General features: G+C 39.6%; 1 protein-coding gene across 1 annotated transcript in view; it reads left to right on the plus strand.

Annotated features, from left to right (window-relative positions):
• Positions 1-14,143, plus strand: part of LOC145538740 (uncharacterized) — a 46,883-nt gene that overhangs the window by 9,222 nt on the left and 23,518 nt on the right. Inside the window, exon 2 of the mRNA XM_081571316.1 lies at positions 14,028-14,092. Within this exon, the coding sequence (XP_081427442.1) occupies positions 14,028-14,092 (65 nt within the window). The remainder of the gene's footprint in view (positions 1-14,027; positions 14,093-14,143) is intronic.

Consider the following 14,143-nt stretch of genomic DNA (forward strand, 5'->3'; position numbering starts at 1 on the left):
TAAATAGAAGCTTAAATATAAATAGTAAAATAAAAACCAAATGTGAAAATCTAGGCTATGACATATATCCCAGAGTTTAGTAAGACTCTTATAACCAAGACTGGAAAATCAGAAGACATGAAACAAAAACATACATATTTGACTATATAAAAAATTAAGAAGTTGTGTATGGAAAAGATAACCAGGGACAAAGTCAATAGACATACCACAGATCTGGAAAGAATGTTTATGACAGAGATCACAAAAGGCCAATCTTTTTAGTAAGCAAAGAGCTCTTAGAAGCAAAAGATAATCTAAGAGAAAAGAGGGGAGAGATGTAAATAGACAGTTCTAGCGACTTAGCAGCAGCAACAGCAGACAAATAGAAGTGTAAATCCAAATGTCAACAAACAAGTGAAAAGATATTTACATTAATTAGTAGTGAGATCAAAGGAAGTGAGAAAACAATGAGATATTACTTTAACAGCCAGGGCACAGGTTAAACTTTGTGGAAACAACAGTAGTTCTCCTTAGGATACCTCTGATGGAAATGCACCATCAATGGTGCTGATGGAAATGCAAATTCTTTTTGGAAGCAGATCTAGCTACACCTTTAAAATGTAAAATAAATGTAAAATACAACCACTCGGTCCAGCCCAGTTCTGAGAATCTTACCCTACAGTTCAGTTCAGTTCAGTCGCTCAGTCGTGTCCGACTCTTTGCGACCCCATGAATTGCAGCACGCCAGGCCTCTCTGTCCATCACCAACTCCCGGAGTCTACCCAAACCCATGTCCATCGAGTCAATGATGCCATCCAACCATCTCATCCTCTGTCGTCCCCTTCTGCTCCTGCCCCCAATCCTACCCAGCATTAGGGTCTTTTCCAATGAGTCAACACTTCGCATGAGGTGGCCAAAGTATTGGAGTTTCAGCTTCAACATCAGTCCTTCCAATGAACACCCAGGATTGATCGCCTTTAGGATGGATTGATTGGATCTCCTTGCAGTCCAAGGGACTCTCAAGAGTCTTCTCCAACACCACAGTTCAAAAGCATCAATTCTGCGGTGCTCAGCTTTCTTCATTGTCCAACTCTCACATCCATACATGACCACTGGAAAAACCATAGCCTTGACTAGACGGACCTTTGTTGGCAAAGTAATGTCTCTGCTTTTAAATATGCTATCTAGGTTGGTCATAACCTTCCTACCAAGGAGTAAGCGTCTTTTAATTTCATTGCTGCAATCACCATCAGCAGTGATTTTGGAGCCCAGAAAAATAAAGTCTGACACTGTTTCCACTGTTTCCCCATCTATCTGGCATGAAGTGATGGGACCAGATGCCATGATCTCAGTTTTCTGAACGTTGAGCTTTAAGCCAACTTTTTCACTCTCCTCTTTCACTTTCATCAAGAGGCTCTTTAGTTCTTCTTCACTTTCTGCCATAAGGGTGGTGTCATCTGCATATCTGAGGTTATTGATATTTCTCCTGGCAATCTTGATTCCAGCTTTTGTTTCTTCCAGCCCAGCATTTCTCATGATGTACTCTGCATATAAGTTCAATAAGCAGGGTGACAATATACAGCCTTGATGTACTCCTTTTCCTATTTGGAACCAGTCTGTTGTTCCATGTCCACTTCTAACTGTTGCTTCCTGACCTGCATACAGGTTTCTCAAGAGACAAGTCAGATGGTCTGTTATTCCCATCTCTTTCAGAATTTTCCACAGTTTATTGTGATCCACACAGTCAAAGGCTTTGGCATAGTCAATAAAGCAGAAATAGATGTTTTTCTGGAACTCTCTTGCTTTTCTGATGATCCAGCGGATGTTGGCAATTTGATCTCTGGTTCCTCTGCCTTTTCTAAAACCAGTCTTACCCTACACACACCCCCCAAAAAACTACATAAGAAAGAATGGTATGTTTATCCTAGCAATCTCAATAGAAATAACTACTTTTTCCTCAAAAGTTCTAGACAAAGTGCTAGAACCTCATTTGGTCTAGGTAATGCACCCATGTACCTTAGGAGTGAGAGAAAGTAGACTCCCTGAAGGAAAACCAAGGGTGTCATTAGAAGAAAAGTTTCCCTTGTACCGGGGCTCCACCAATGTGTTCCATAAGTCGACACTGGTCCACGTGCCCTGTGAGAAGGTAGAAGTAAGCATTTGGATTCTTTTATAATAATTTGGAAGGATAATTTTATGTGTGTTGAATTGACCAATAAAAATTGGGGGCTTCCATTTTGTGGGTATCATTTCATTTGAGTGATATGGTATCTTCCCTGCAGATAGGAACTTTTCCAAGCTAGAGTGTATGAAGACCAAAAGCACTCATCTTGCGCAGATAAATGTCTGCCAGCAGTACAGTATGCTGGGGAACCTGACACGGGTGATGCTTGTACTTATGAAGTGATTCTTCCAACCCTGAATAGAAACAATCAATTAATTTGTTGCAATAAAGTTTGAATGAACTTCTGTCATTTCACATTGTCTTTACAAAACCCTCTTGGTAAAGAGAGGATAGAGCTCACTTTGCCCCACCCCTTCAGGAAGATATCCACAAAGACACTGGGACCTTAAGATTATGGTTTAGATCATGCATCTGTATTTATTTTTATTTATTTATTTTTAAGTGATAGATGGAAAAATAACCCAGTCTTTCACCACAAATTGTTGAAGTTATGTGCTATACGTTGATGCTAGCTGTTTTCTCTCATTTTAGAGGCAAATAAATTGTTAGGTGTAGGAATTTAAGGGCTTACCACTCTCTGAAGATTAATAAAAATGTAGGAAACAAACTTCTGATTCTTCAACAAATGTCATTAATAGCTACAGGATGCCAAGTGACAGCACGACCAAGATTTTCTGATTCCCCATAGAGCAGAAAAGAGCAGCTGTTCTCCAGGGGTGGGAAGTGTACCCCAACACTATTGCTTTGTGAGATCAAGATACTGGCTGGGTGTCAACAAGAGGAAATCCCACTGAATCAGCAGACACTTCAATTCTCACGAAACTTGACTTTCAAACTTTATGAAAGAAAGATATTAATGAAACAGAAATTTAAAGTCCAAATAGACCATTTGAGGCATAATCTGATTTACCTTCCCTGGCATGCAGTTGGCAGTCAGTATCAATCAGTTCAGTTGTGTCTGACTCTTTGCGACCCCATGGACTGCAGCACGCCAGGTTTCCCTGTCCATCACCAACTTCTGGAGCTTACTCAAACTCATGTCCATCAAGTTGATGATGCCATCCAGCCATCTCATCCTCTATAGTCCCCTTCTCCTCCTGCCTTCAATCTTTCCCAGCATCAGGGTGTTATCCAATGAGTCGATTCTTCACATCAGATGGCCAAAGTATTGGAGTTTCAGCTTCAGCATCAGTCCTTCCAATGAGTATTCAGGACTGAGTTCCTTTAGGATGGACTGGTTGGATCTCCTTGCAGTTCAAGGAACTCTCAAGAGTCTTCTCCAACACCACAATTCAAAAGCATCAATTCTTCGGCACTCAGCTTTCTTTACAGTCCAACTCTCACATCCATACATAACTACTGGAAAAACCATAGCTTTGACTAGATGGATCTTTGTTGGCAAAGTAATGTCTCTGCTTTTTAATATGCTTTCTAGGTTGGTCATAGCTTTTGTTCCAAGGTACAAGCATCTTTAATTTCATTGCTGCAGTCACCATCTGCAATGATTTTGGAGCCCCCCAAAATAAAGTCTCTCACTGTTTCCATTGTTTCCCCATCTATTCGCCATGAAGTGATGGGACCAGATACCATGATCTTAGTTTTGTGAATGTTGAGTTGAGTTCTGAATGTGCGGTCAGTATAGTTTTCTACAAAGAGTAATTTTTCCAAGATAGCACCTTATGCACATTTGGCCATGACATCTTAAGTTCTTCAATAATTAGAGCCAATTCTTTAGTGGACATGGTAGGATGTTTGAAAGCTGTGCCAAGCCTTGTTTTAAAATCTGGTTTTTCACTATTGATATCAAGAAGAAACTTTTTTGTAAATGTGTCATAAATATGGATAAACTGCTCTCTAAACATTAAAACATAATTTGTGGGAGAGCTTCTCAATTATCTTAAAATTTTGCTTTTTTTCCTGGTAAAAGTCTAAACAAAGGCAATAGGCTTCCTCTCCACATTCCATCCTCCCCCGTCAAGAAAACCTTGTCAACAACAAAATTATCTATCAACAAGTTAACATAAAATTTATGAGTGTGTGGTTAATGTTTCTCAAAGAATTTGGGAGAGAGGCATTAGAATTGCTTCTATCTTTATTGCTAAATATATGTAATTATCATAAAGTATCTTGGGGGAAAAAATCTATGATCTTATTGACTGATAGTTGACAAACTGTCTAAGGCTCTTTTGAAATGTGAATCCCAGGACTGTATCAAATGTATCACAAATAAGTTTATAGTCATCCTACATTTTAAAGCTGCTTTCGTACTTATCTGTCCTTTTTTACTGACTTTGATTCATTTGAAGCCAACAGGTATTTATGGAATGCTTAATTATATATGTCAGAAAGCTGAAGCATTTTTAAAAAGAATCTTCCTACTTTCTACTTTGTTCTGTTATCATTGTTATTATTAATAGACTTATTTTTATAAGCACTGCTAGGTTTACAGAAAAATTGATTGGAAAGTATCAAGTTCCCACATATCTCCTGCCCTCTTCTCCCTGGGTTGTTCCCCTTTTTATTTACGTGTTTTATGAGTATGGTACATTTGGTACAATCAATAAACAAATATCAACACTTATGATTAACTAAAGCCTATAGTTTACCTTAGGGTTCACTGTTTGTGTTGTACATTCTATGGGTTTTGACAAATGTATAATGTCATATATTGACCAGTCTATATCATACTATTATTATACAGAATAGTTTGACTGTACTGACAACCCCCTGGAAACTTTCTGTTTTAACCTAAAACTGATGTTAAATTGAATCGTGGATGTTAAATTGAATCTTTTCATTTATAGCTTATTTAAAGTTTCCACAGTTAGTATTGCTTTTCTTTTAAAAAAAATCTTATTTATTTTTAGCTGCAATGGGTCTTCGTTGCTGCACACAGGCTTTCTCTGGTTGCAATGAGGGGGGCTACTCTCTTGTTGTGGTGCATGGGCTTCTTGTGGTGGCATTTCTTGTTGCACAGCACAGGCTCCAGGGCATACAGGCTTCAGTAGTTGTGGTTCCTGGGCTCTAGAGAGAGCACAGGTTCAGTAGTTAGAACACACGGGCTTAGTTGCCCTATGTCATATGGAATCTTCCCAGACCAAGGCTCAAACATGTTTCCCCTGCATTGGCAGGATTCTTAACCACTAGACTACCAGAAAAGTCCAGTATTTCTTTTTTCTTCTATTGAAAAAATAGTGTGAGGCCATACATGCCATTTGAATCCAAAATTTGTACACATATCCCTAAATGATTAACCATTTATATTGATAGAATCTTTCATATAATTCAGTTACCCACCTATTGAGTTCTTACCTGGATCAGCACTCTGTTCCAATAGTCTTCTGATTAGGGGTGCTTGTAATAGGTGGCTTTATGCTATAGAGCTTCATTTCATGCACTGATATACATTTAATTACCAAAGCTCCTTTTACCATGTTTTCTTTGCCAGTTTGTTTTTATTATTATTCAAATGCATTTTTGAATAGGAAATATATGTATATAGTGCAAAACATACAAGGTATAAAAACATTCACGTGTCCAGAAAGCCTCCATTCACCTTTGCACCCATAGACTCACCTCCCACAACAACTGTTATCAAAGTCTTATATGTGTCCCCAGAGATAATACATATGTATATAAAATAAATCTTTTAAAATAACAATCTTTGCCTTTTTTTCACTTAATAATATATTTTGGACGCTGTTCCAAGCACTGACCTGTTACTTGCTTATCCTTTTGATGAGTGCATAGTATCCCATTTTTTGATGTTCCATACATTATTTAGCCAGTCCTTTACTGATGAACAAAGTTCATCTTTTGTGGTTTCAATGCAGCAATGTGTAACCTTGCATATTTGTCTTTTCATAAGTACTTTAATACAGCCAGAGTATACATTTTAGGAATTGACATTACTGCATCAAAGAGGAGGTAAATTTTAAGCTGTGATAGATCAACTGTTCTACTTATGATAGTGTTACAAAGCAAGTTCACTTCTCCTATGTACACAGAAGCCAATACCAGGACACCAGCTTTTGAGAAAACGAAGAGCTTTATTGTGAGGTTGACCAGCAAAGAGACAGGAGGCAGGACTCAAATCTGTCTCCATGATCCACAGTTCAGAGTGCAATTTAAAAGGTTGGGGGAGTTTCAAACTTGGAGGCTGATTGGTTAGTCTTGAATCAGTTCATACAAGCTATGAACTGATGTATGGACTGATGTTGGAAGTCATATTTTCCATATTGACCAATTTCTTGCTTCACAAAGGGCTCTGGTGGCAACATTTCTATTTGAGTTAGGTGGACTGGGGGTTTTTAGTTCTGAGGTCATCCTGGAGACATGGTTTTCCAACCTGCACAGGTGCAGTGCTATTCTCTAAAATAATTCAAGTTTTGATTAATCAGTCAACCTATTTAAGGAGGCAAAACCGGTTTCAGCTGGTTTATGTGCTGTTTCAATGGGTCAGCCATTCTCCATAGAAGTTGTGCCAGCGTACGGGAATGTTGTCTGCTTGCATCATCACCAACACAACATGTTATTAAACATTTGGATCTTTGCCAATCTGATAGATGAAAATTATACCTCATTGTAGCTTTAATTTTAATTTCTCTTATTATGTGTAAGACAAACATTATTATTTATGTCTTCAGAAAATTAATAAGGTAAAGATTGACGACATTTAAGTTGAAGGCAGTTAAGTGATCCGACAACACCTAATAACTGAGAATGCCCAGGAAGTGATCTGCTAAGTTTGTCACCTTGGTTACCACACCCCACCTTGTTTCCAGAGCACCCAGCACAGTGTGGGGGGGATGAGAGGTTTGCCTTTCCTGGGAGTTTTCCTATACTTGGTCTTAGTAGTTCTCAAAAAAGTTGTTGAAGAATGCCTTTTATAAAGGGAAATAAAACTCCTTACTAAAATGGCAAGATGAACGAATTCTAAAGAATCCTCCCAAAATCCCTTTAAAATCTTAGGTATTCACTCTCCCCTCTGCCCTGAGATAGATCTGAGTCAATATTAAGAAACTTGATACTTTCCAACCAATTTTACTCAAATTATCCTGAATCTGAGTAACCACAATAATTGACATAAACTGCATGTTCTAGACTTTTAGTAGAGGTGAATTTATCCTAATACTGATGAGACGTATTTGAAAAAACTCTCTTTTTTTCCCACTTCCCACTCTGAAACACTAGTTTCCTCTCTGTGTGTGACTTCAAACTTGGACCTTTGGGTTCCTTATCCTCTGGGACCCTGAGAACCTGTGGTTTCTGAGTAGCAGGTAAAGACTTCGCCTTCATTCATGACTTATGTGCATATATCATTGGAATTTGTTGGAAGTTGGAGGCTTGTCCCTGACTTGTGCTGTCTCTTGACACTCCTGTCCCACTTTGCTGCTGAAAGAGGATTAATTGCCCTGATCATCATGTGCCTGAAGTCAGGGTTGAGTCTTGGAAAATGAGAAAAGATTGAGCCATCTGGGGAGGAGTGGGTTTCGGAGGGCAGAACAGCTTGTGGTAATTTGACAACTGTTAAGCAAATCAACAAAACGACTAAATGAACCAAACTTTCTGGAATAGAAGTACTGTCAATCCTCAATTATAAAGTTTCACAGTTATTATCCTTTATTTACCAAATATTGAGCACCTCAGTTCAGTTCAGTTCAGTCGCTCAGTTGTGTCCGACTCTTTGTGACCCCAAGAACTGCACCATGCCAGGCCTCCCTGTCCGTCACCAACTCCTGGAGTCCACCCAAACCCATGTCCATCGAGTCGGTGATGCCATCCAACCATCTCATCCACTGTCATCCCCTTCTCCTCCTGCCCTCAATCTTTCCCAGCATCAGGGTCTTTTCTAATGAGTCAGCTCTTCGCATCAGGTGGCCAAAGTATTGGAGTTTCAGCTTCAACATCAGTCCTTCCAATGAACACCCAGGACTGATCTCCTTTACGATGGACTGGTTGGATCTCCTTGCAGTCAAAGGGACTCTCAAGAGTCTTCTCCAACACCACAGTTCAAAAGCATCAATTCTTCGGCACTCAGCTTTCTTTACAGTCCAACTCTCACATCCATGCACGACTACTGGAAAAACCATAGCCTTGACTAGGCAGATTTTTGTTGGCAAAGTAATGTCTCTGCTTTTTAATATGCTGTCTAGGTTCATCATAACTTTCCTACCAAGGAGTAAGCGTCTTTTAATTTCATTGCTGCAATCACCATCTGCAGTGATTTTGGAGCCCAGAAAAATATAGTGAGCCATTGTTTCCACTGTTTCCCCATCTATCTGGCATGAAGTGATGGGACCAGATGCCATGATCTTAGTTTTCTGAATGTTGAGCTTTAAGCCAACTTTTTCACTCTCCTCTTTCACATTCATCAAGAGGCTCTTGGTTCTTCTTCACTTTCTGCCATAAGGGTGGTGTCATTTGCATATCTGAGGTTATTGATATTTCTCCCAGCAATCTTGACTCCAGCTTGTGCTTCCTCCAGCCCAGCGTTTCTCATGATGTACTCTGCATAGAAGTTAAATAAGCAGGGTGACAATATACAGCCTTGACATACTCCTTTTCCTATTTGGAACCAGTCTCTTGTTCCGTGTCCAGTTCTAACTGTTGCTTCCTGACCTGCATACAGGTTTCTCAAGAGGCAGGTCAGGTGGTCTGGTATTCCCATCTCTTTCAGAATTTTCCACAGTTTATTGTGATCCACACAGTCAAAGGCCAAAGCGTAGTCAATAAAGCAGAAATAGATGTTTTTCTGGAACTCTCTTGCTTTTTCGAGGATCCAGCAGATGTTGGCAATTTGATCTCTGGTTCCTCTGCCTTTTCTAAAACCAGCTTGAACTTCTGGAAGTTCACGGTTCATGTATTGCTGAAGCCTGGCTTGGAGAATTTTAAGCATTACTTTACTAGCGTGTGAGATGAGTGCAACTGTGCAGTAGTTTGAGCATTCTTTGGCATTGCCTTTCTTTAGGATTGGAATGAAAACTGAGCTTTTCCAGGCTTGTGGCCACTGCTGAGTTTTCCATATTTGCTGGCATATTGAGTGCAGCACTTTCACAGCGTCATCTTTCAGGATTTGAAATAGCTCAACTGGAATTCCATCACCTCCACTAGCTTTGTTCATAGTGATGCTTCCTAAGGCCCACTTGAGTTCACGTGCCAGGATGTCTGGCTCTAGGTGAGTGATCACACCATTGTGATTATCTGGGTCATGAAGATCTTTTTTGTACAGTTCTTCTGTGTATTCTTGCCACCTCTTCTTAATATCTTCTGCTTCTGTTAGGTCCATACCATTTCTGTCCTTTATCTAGCCCATCTTTGAATGAAACGTTTCCTTGGTATCTCTAATTTTCTTGAAGAGGTCTCTAGTCTTTCCCATTCTGTTGTTTTCCTCTATTTCTTTGCATTGATTGCTGAGGAAGGCTTTCTTATCTCTCCTTGCTATTCTTTGGAACTGTGCATTCAATGGGTTTATCTTTCCTTTTCTCCTTTGCTTTTCACTTCCCGTCTTTTCACAGCTATTTGTAAGGCCTCCTCAGACAGCCATTTTGCTTTTTTGCATTTCTTTTTCTTGGGGATGGTCTTCATTCCTGTCTTCTGTACAATATTCTGAACCTCCATCTATAGTTCATCAGGCACTCTGTGTATCAGATCTAGTCCCTTAAATCTATTTCTCACTTTCACTGTGTAGTCATAAGGGATTTGATTAAGGTCATGCCTGAATGGTCTAGTGGTTTTCTCCACTTTCTTCAATTTAAGTCTGAATTTGGCAATAAGGAGTTCATGATCTGAGCCACAGTCAGCTCCCAGTCTTGTTTTTGCTGGCTGTATATAGCTTTTCCATCTTTAGCTGCAAAGAATATAATCAATCTGATTTTGGTGTTGACCATCTGGTGATGTCCATGTGTAGAGTCTTCTCTTGTGTTGTTGGAAGAGGGTGTTTGCTATGACCAGTGCGTTCTCTTGGCAAAATGCTATTGTATTAGCCTTTTCCCTCCTTCATTCTGTACTCCAAGGCCAAATTTGCCTGTTACTCCAGTTGTTTCTTGACTTTCTACTTTTGCATTCCAGTCCCCTATAATGAAAAGGACATCTTTTTTGGGTGTTAGTTCTAAAAGGTCTTGTAGGTTTTCATAGAAATGTTCAACTTCAGCTTCTTCATTGTTACTGGTCGGGGCATAGACTTGAATTACCGTGATATTGAATGGTTTGCCTTGGAAACGAACAGTGATCATTCTGTCGTTTTTGAGATTGCATCCAAGTACTGCATTTCGGACTCTTTTGTTGACTATGATGGCTACTCCATTTCTTCTAAGGGAGTCCTGCCCACAGTAGTAGATATAATGGTCATCTGAGTTAAATTCACCCATTCCAGTCCGTCTTAGTTCACTGATTCCTAGAATGTCGATGTTCACTCTTGTCATCTCCTGTTTGACCACTTCCAATTTGCCTTGATTCATGGACCTAACATTTTAGGTTCCTATGCAATATTGCTCTTTACAGCATTGAATCTTGCTTCTATCACCTGTCCCATTCACAGCTGGGACAACTACTATGTATCAAGTACTGTTCTAGGTTTTAAAGATCTAGCAAATGACTAACATGGGAAACATGCCTGCATATAGGGTTGTTTTGGGGTTCCCAGGTGGCACTAGTGGTAAAGAACTTACCTGCCAATGTAGGAGACATAAGAGTTGTGGGTTTGATTCTTAGGTCAGGAAGATCCCCTGCAGGAGGGCATGGCAATCCACTCCAGTATTCTTGCCTGGAGAATTCCATGGACAGGGGAGCCTGACAGGCTACAGTCTGTGGGGTCGCAAAGAGTCAGACACAACTAAGTGCCTAAGCACAGCACCAAGGCAGGGTTGTTTTATCCAAAGGCAATTGTAATTGTCTTTCCCGATTCTTATGGTGGATCTGAGGACCTAGTGAATCATATCTAGAAAAGAGGCATCCATTTCTGCCCTTAGACTCAGCCTTATCTCTTTGCTACAAACAAAAGAAGTGAGCTGAATTCTTTCCTAACACAGAGCACATTGTCTAGATCCCAGGAAGAAAAGTCTTTAAGATTCTCAAGTCCTTAAAAAGCATCTGGGGGAAGCATAAATGACAAGGAGAAAAAGCACCAGTTTGAAAGTTGGTCAGCCACTTTTCTGCCAAGGGCTTGTCAAAATTGCTCAAGAAAAAGAAAAAAGAGAAACAAGTGCACATATACATTTTTTAAGTAGCCAGCAACCAAGACAACACCAATTATTCAACCACAGTAAAGAAACCAGCAGCCAAACCACACTGATTATTTAACCGCGTATCCAAGTGCTGAACACAGCCATAGCCAGCCACGTTAATTTAATGTAAATATCCTGAGTAACCAGCCTCCGTGGAGGCAAGTGTTGCAGCAAAGGACAGCGCCTCACCTTTCCTTGTCTTGGCTGCAGATGTTTGGAGCTGGAAAACTGGCTATAATCCAACTAATATCCCACCCCCTCTTTTTCTCCGTTTTGCATTTTTGTTTCTCTAAAACCCCGATTCATGTTTTTTCTTACTGATCCGCTGGTCTCATACGCACACACAAACTCAGGGAAACATTTCATTTGGTGAATTCTGTTCTTTTCCTCTTGATTTACACCTTTTCTTTGCTTTCCTTTTCATTTCAATCGTCTTTCTTCTTTTCAACCTCAATGCTTTCATTCCTATGTATTTGATTCCTGTTTATTTAATTTTTACTTATCATCATATATAAAGTTCATTCTTAGTAAGTGTTTATAAGGAAAACATAAACTTTCTTCTTTGCAACTTGCAACTGTGGAAATTTCCACTAGGTTGAATTCTACTGTAAAATAGTTCCTCTTATTGGGAAATGCCCAGACTTGTGAGCCTGGATGTCCAAGTTTGAAAACATAGTCCTATTCTCACTGGCCACAAATATAAACATCTGACTCGAGGTCAGCCACACCAGTGGTGTCTCTCTTCTGCCTTGTTCACTGGTGTCCAGAGCTGCCAAGTAATAAAATCAAGTCTGCTGTGTTGTAAGGACTCTCAGGCTCCAAGGAGACATTACACGAGTAGGTGTCCCAATCCATAGTTGCACCTGAGTCAGTCTTCTGGTCATCCCAGGCCAGGTGTCAGATGTATAGGAAGCAGCATCAGGTGCTTCCAGCCCCCAGCTCTCTGGTCATGCCCCGTCCAACTGCTTAAGTCTTCCTCACCCAGATCTCAGACACTGTGGAGCGGAAACCTAGTCCTCCCTGTCTGAATTCTTGTGTCCCATCTGATTTCTTGATCCACAGAATCTATGAACATAGAAAAATGGTTATTCTTTAATGCCACTAAATTTAAGCTGGTTAGTTACATAGTGACAGATAGCTTGAACCCCAGCTCAAAGGCTATTCTGAGAACTAAAGAAATGATTGTATGTAAAAATGCTTAAAACTAGGCCAGTGGCAGCCACGTCATAAGTTGATCTTCCTCAGTGTTAGCTTTTATCATTACTGTGATAAAATTTCCACTGATAAACATAGGAAATTTGAAGAATTATTTAATAAAAATGCTCTTCTCTCATTCATCTTTAAAACTTCAAAAGAAAATTTGGAGTAGAATTAAGCAGTTTGTTAAGTTGTATTGTACTCCCCAAGATCAATGTCCTTACAAGCTCGGATAGAGAGAGACTGCACAATGATTTTCTAATGAATTGATAATTTACAGTCTGATGTGATAAAGGTCTGGAAAAACAAAGCCCTCTGTACTACAACAGAATTTTTCCTGAGAGAAGGTCTAGAATCCTGCTCACTTTTATGTTCCTCTGAGCACCCAGCAGCAAAACAGACACCCTACCAATGTTTGCCTCGCTGACTTGATCAATGCAGTTGTGTTCATTATCTTACATAAACTTCTGGGAAAACATTGCTTTATTTAGTATTTTCTCTATTTTTGCTTTTAAATTTGTAATATTTTCTGAGACGCTGATTGGTAATCTCATAAAATTTAAATCGATGTTTATGGATTAAATAGCCAGTATTGTTAAGAATGTACAGTGCAGTGTAAACACAAAACTCTTGCACAATCTTTTCCTGGACTTGTGCTTTTTTGAACTGGGTTCAAATCTAAACTGAGCAAGGCCACACAGGGCGTTAGAGCAAAAAATGTAAAGCTGGAATGCACTGAACCCCCTTGACTGGGGAAGATAGACCTTGGAGGAGGGAATTTTAAGGACACGCTTTTTATTTCTGGTCACCTGGCAAGCCAGTCTACGAAAACATACCACACAAATGTGTTTTTCAAGCCACACACATTGTCTTAGTTAGAAAAACAACTTCAAACATCACATAGTGTTTTGGAAATTATTTGCTGAATATGTCAACATACCCCCTGAAAGAAAAGCAGTTGCCTAGTTTTTGGACAGTTCTCATGTGCAGATTTCTTAAATTTGAAATAACAAAATAGTTAATATGATTATTTGGAGATGTATCACATTTTTAGATGGCCTGTTGGATGCTTTGCTCTGAATAATTAAATGTGTTTCATCTTATGGTGAGCAGTCCCTGTGGGTGAGAGGGCAGATGGGAGGGAAGAAATACCAGTAGGAGGAGCAGAGGGGTAAAGGGAAGACAAAGGGAGGAGAGAGAACAGATAGAGCGTGTGGATGGCTTCAGCAAGTGGTATTCTCCTTTGAAACTTCTAGTCTCCACAGTTTTACTACAGCAAATATTAGCGCTTCTGTTTACACTTACAGTCAGTACAGAACAATCTACATATACAAAATGAAAATGATTTAGGACTGGTTTTTCTCAGTCACAATGAAGTCAGGGGTAATGGTATTGCTTATGAGTTCCTATTTATTGACCCAGTTTGGAATGTTCCTTTGCAGGGGCTGTTGACTTTATGGGTCAGAATCACCATCATGAGTGTGGGAAGTATGACCTCAAGTTTCAGGTAAGCAGCCTAGAGAACATTTTTGTCTCAAACAGAGAGAGCACACATCAA

This window comes from Giraffa tippelskirchi, chromosome 1 (genome assembly GCF_054371585.1).
Source record: "Giraffa tippelskirchi isolate mGirTip1 chromosome 1, T2T-mGirTip1v1.2.pri, whole genome shotgun sequence".
Classification (NCBI taxonomy): Eukaryota; Metazoa; Chordata; class Mammalia; order Artiodactyla; family Giraffidae; genus Giraffa; species Giraffa tippelskirchi.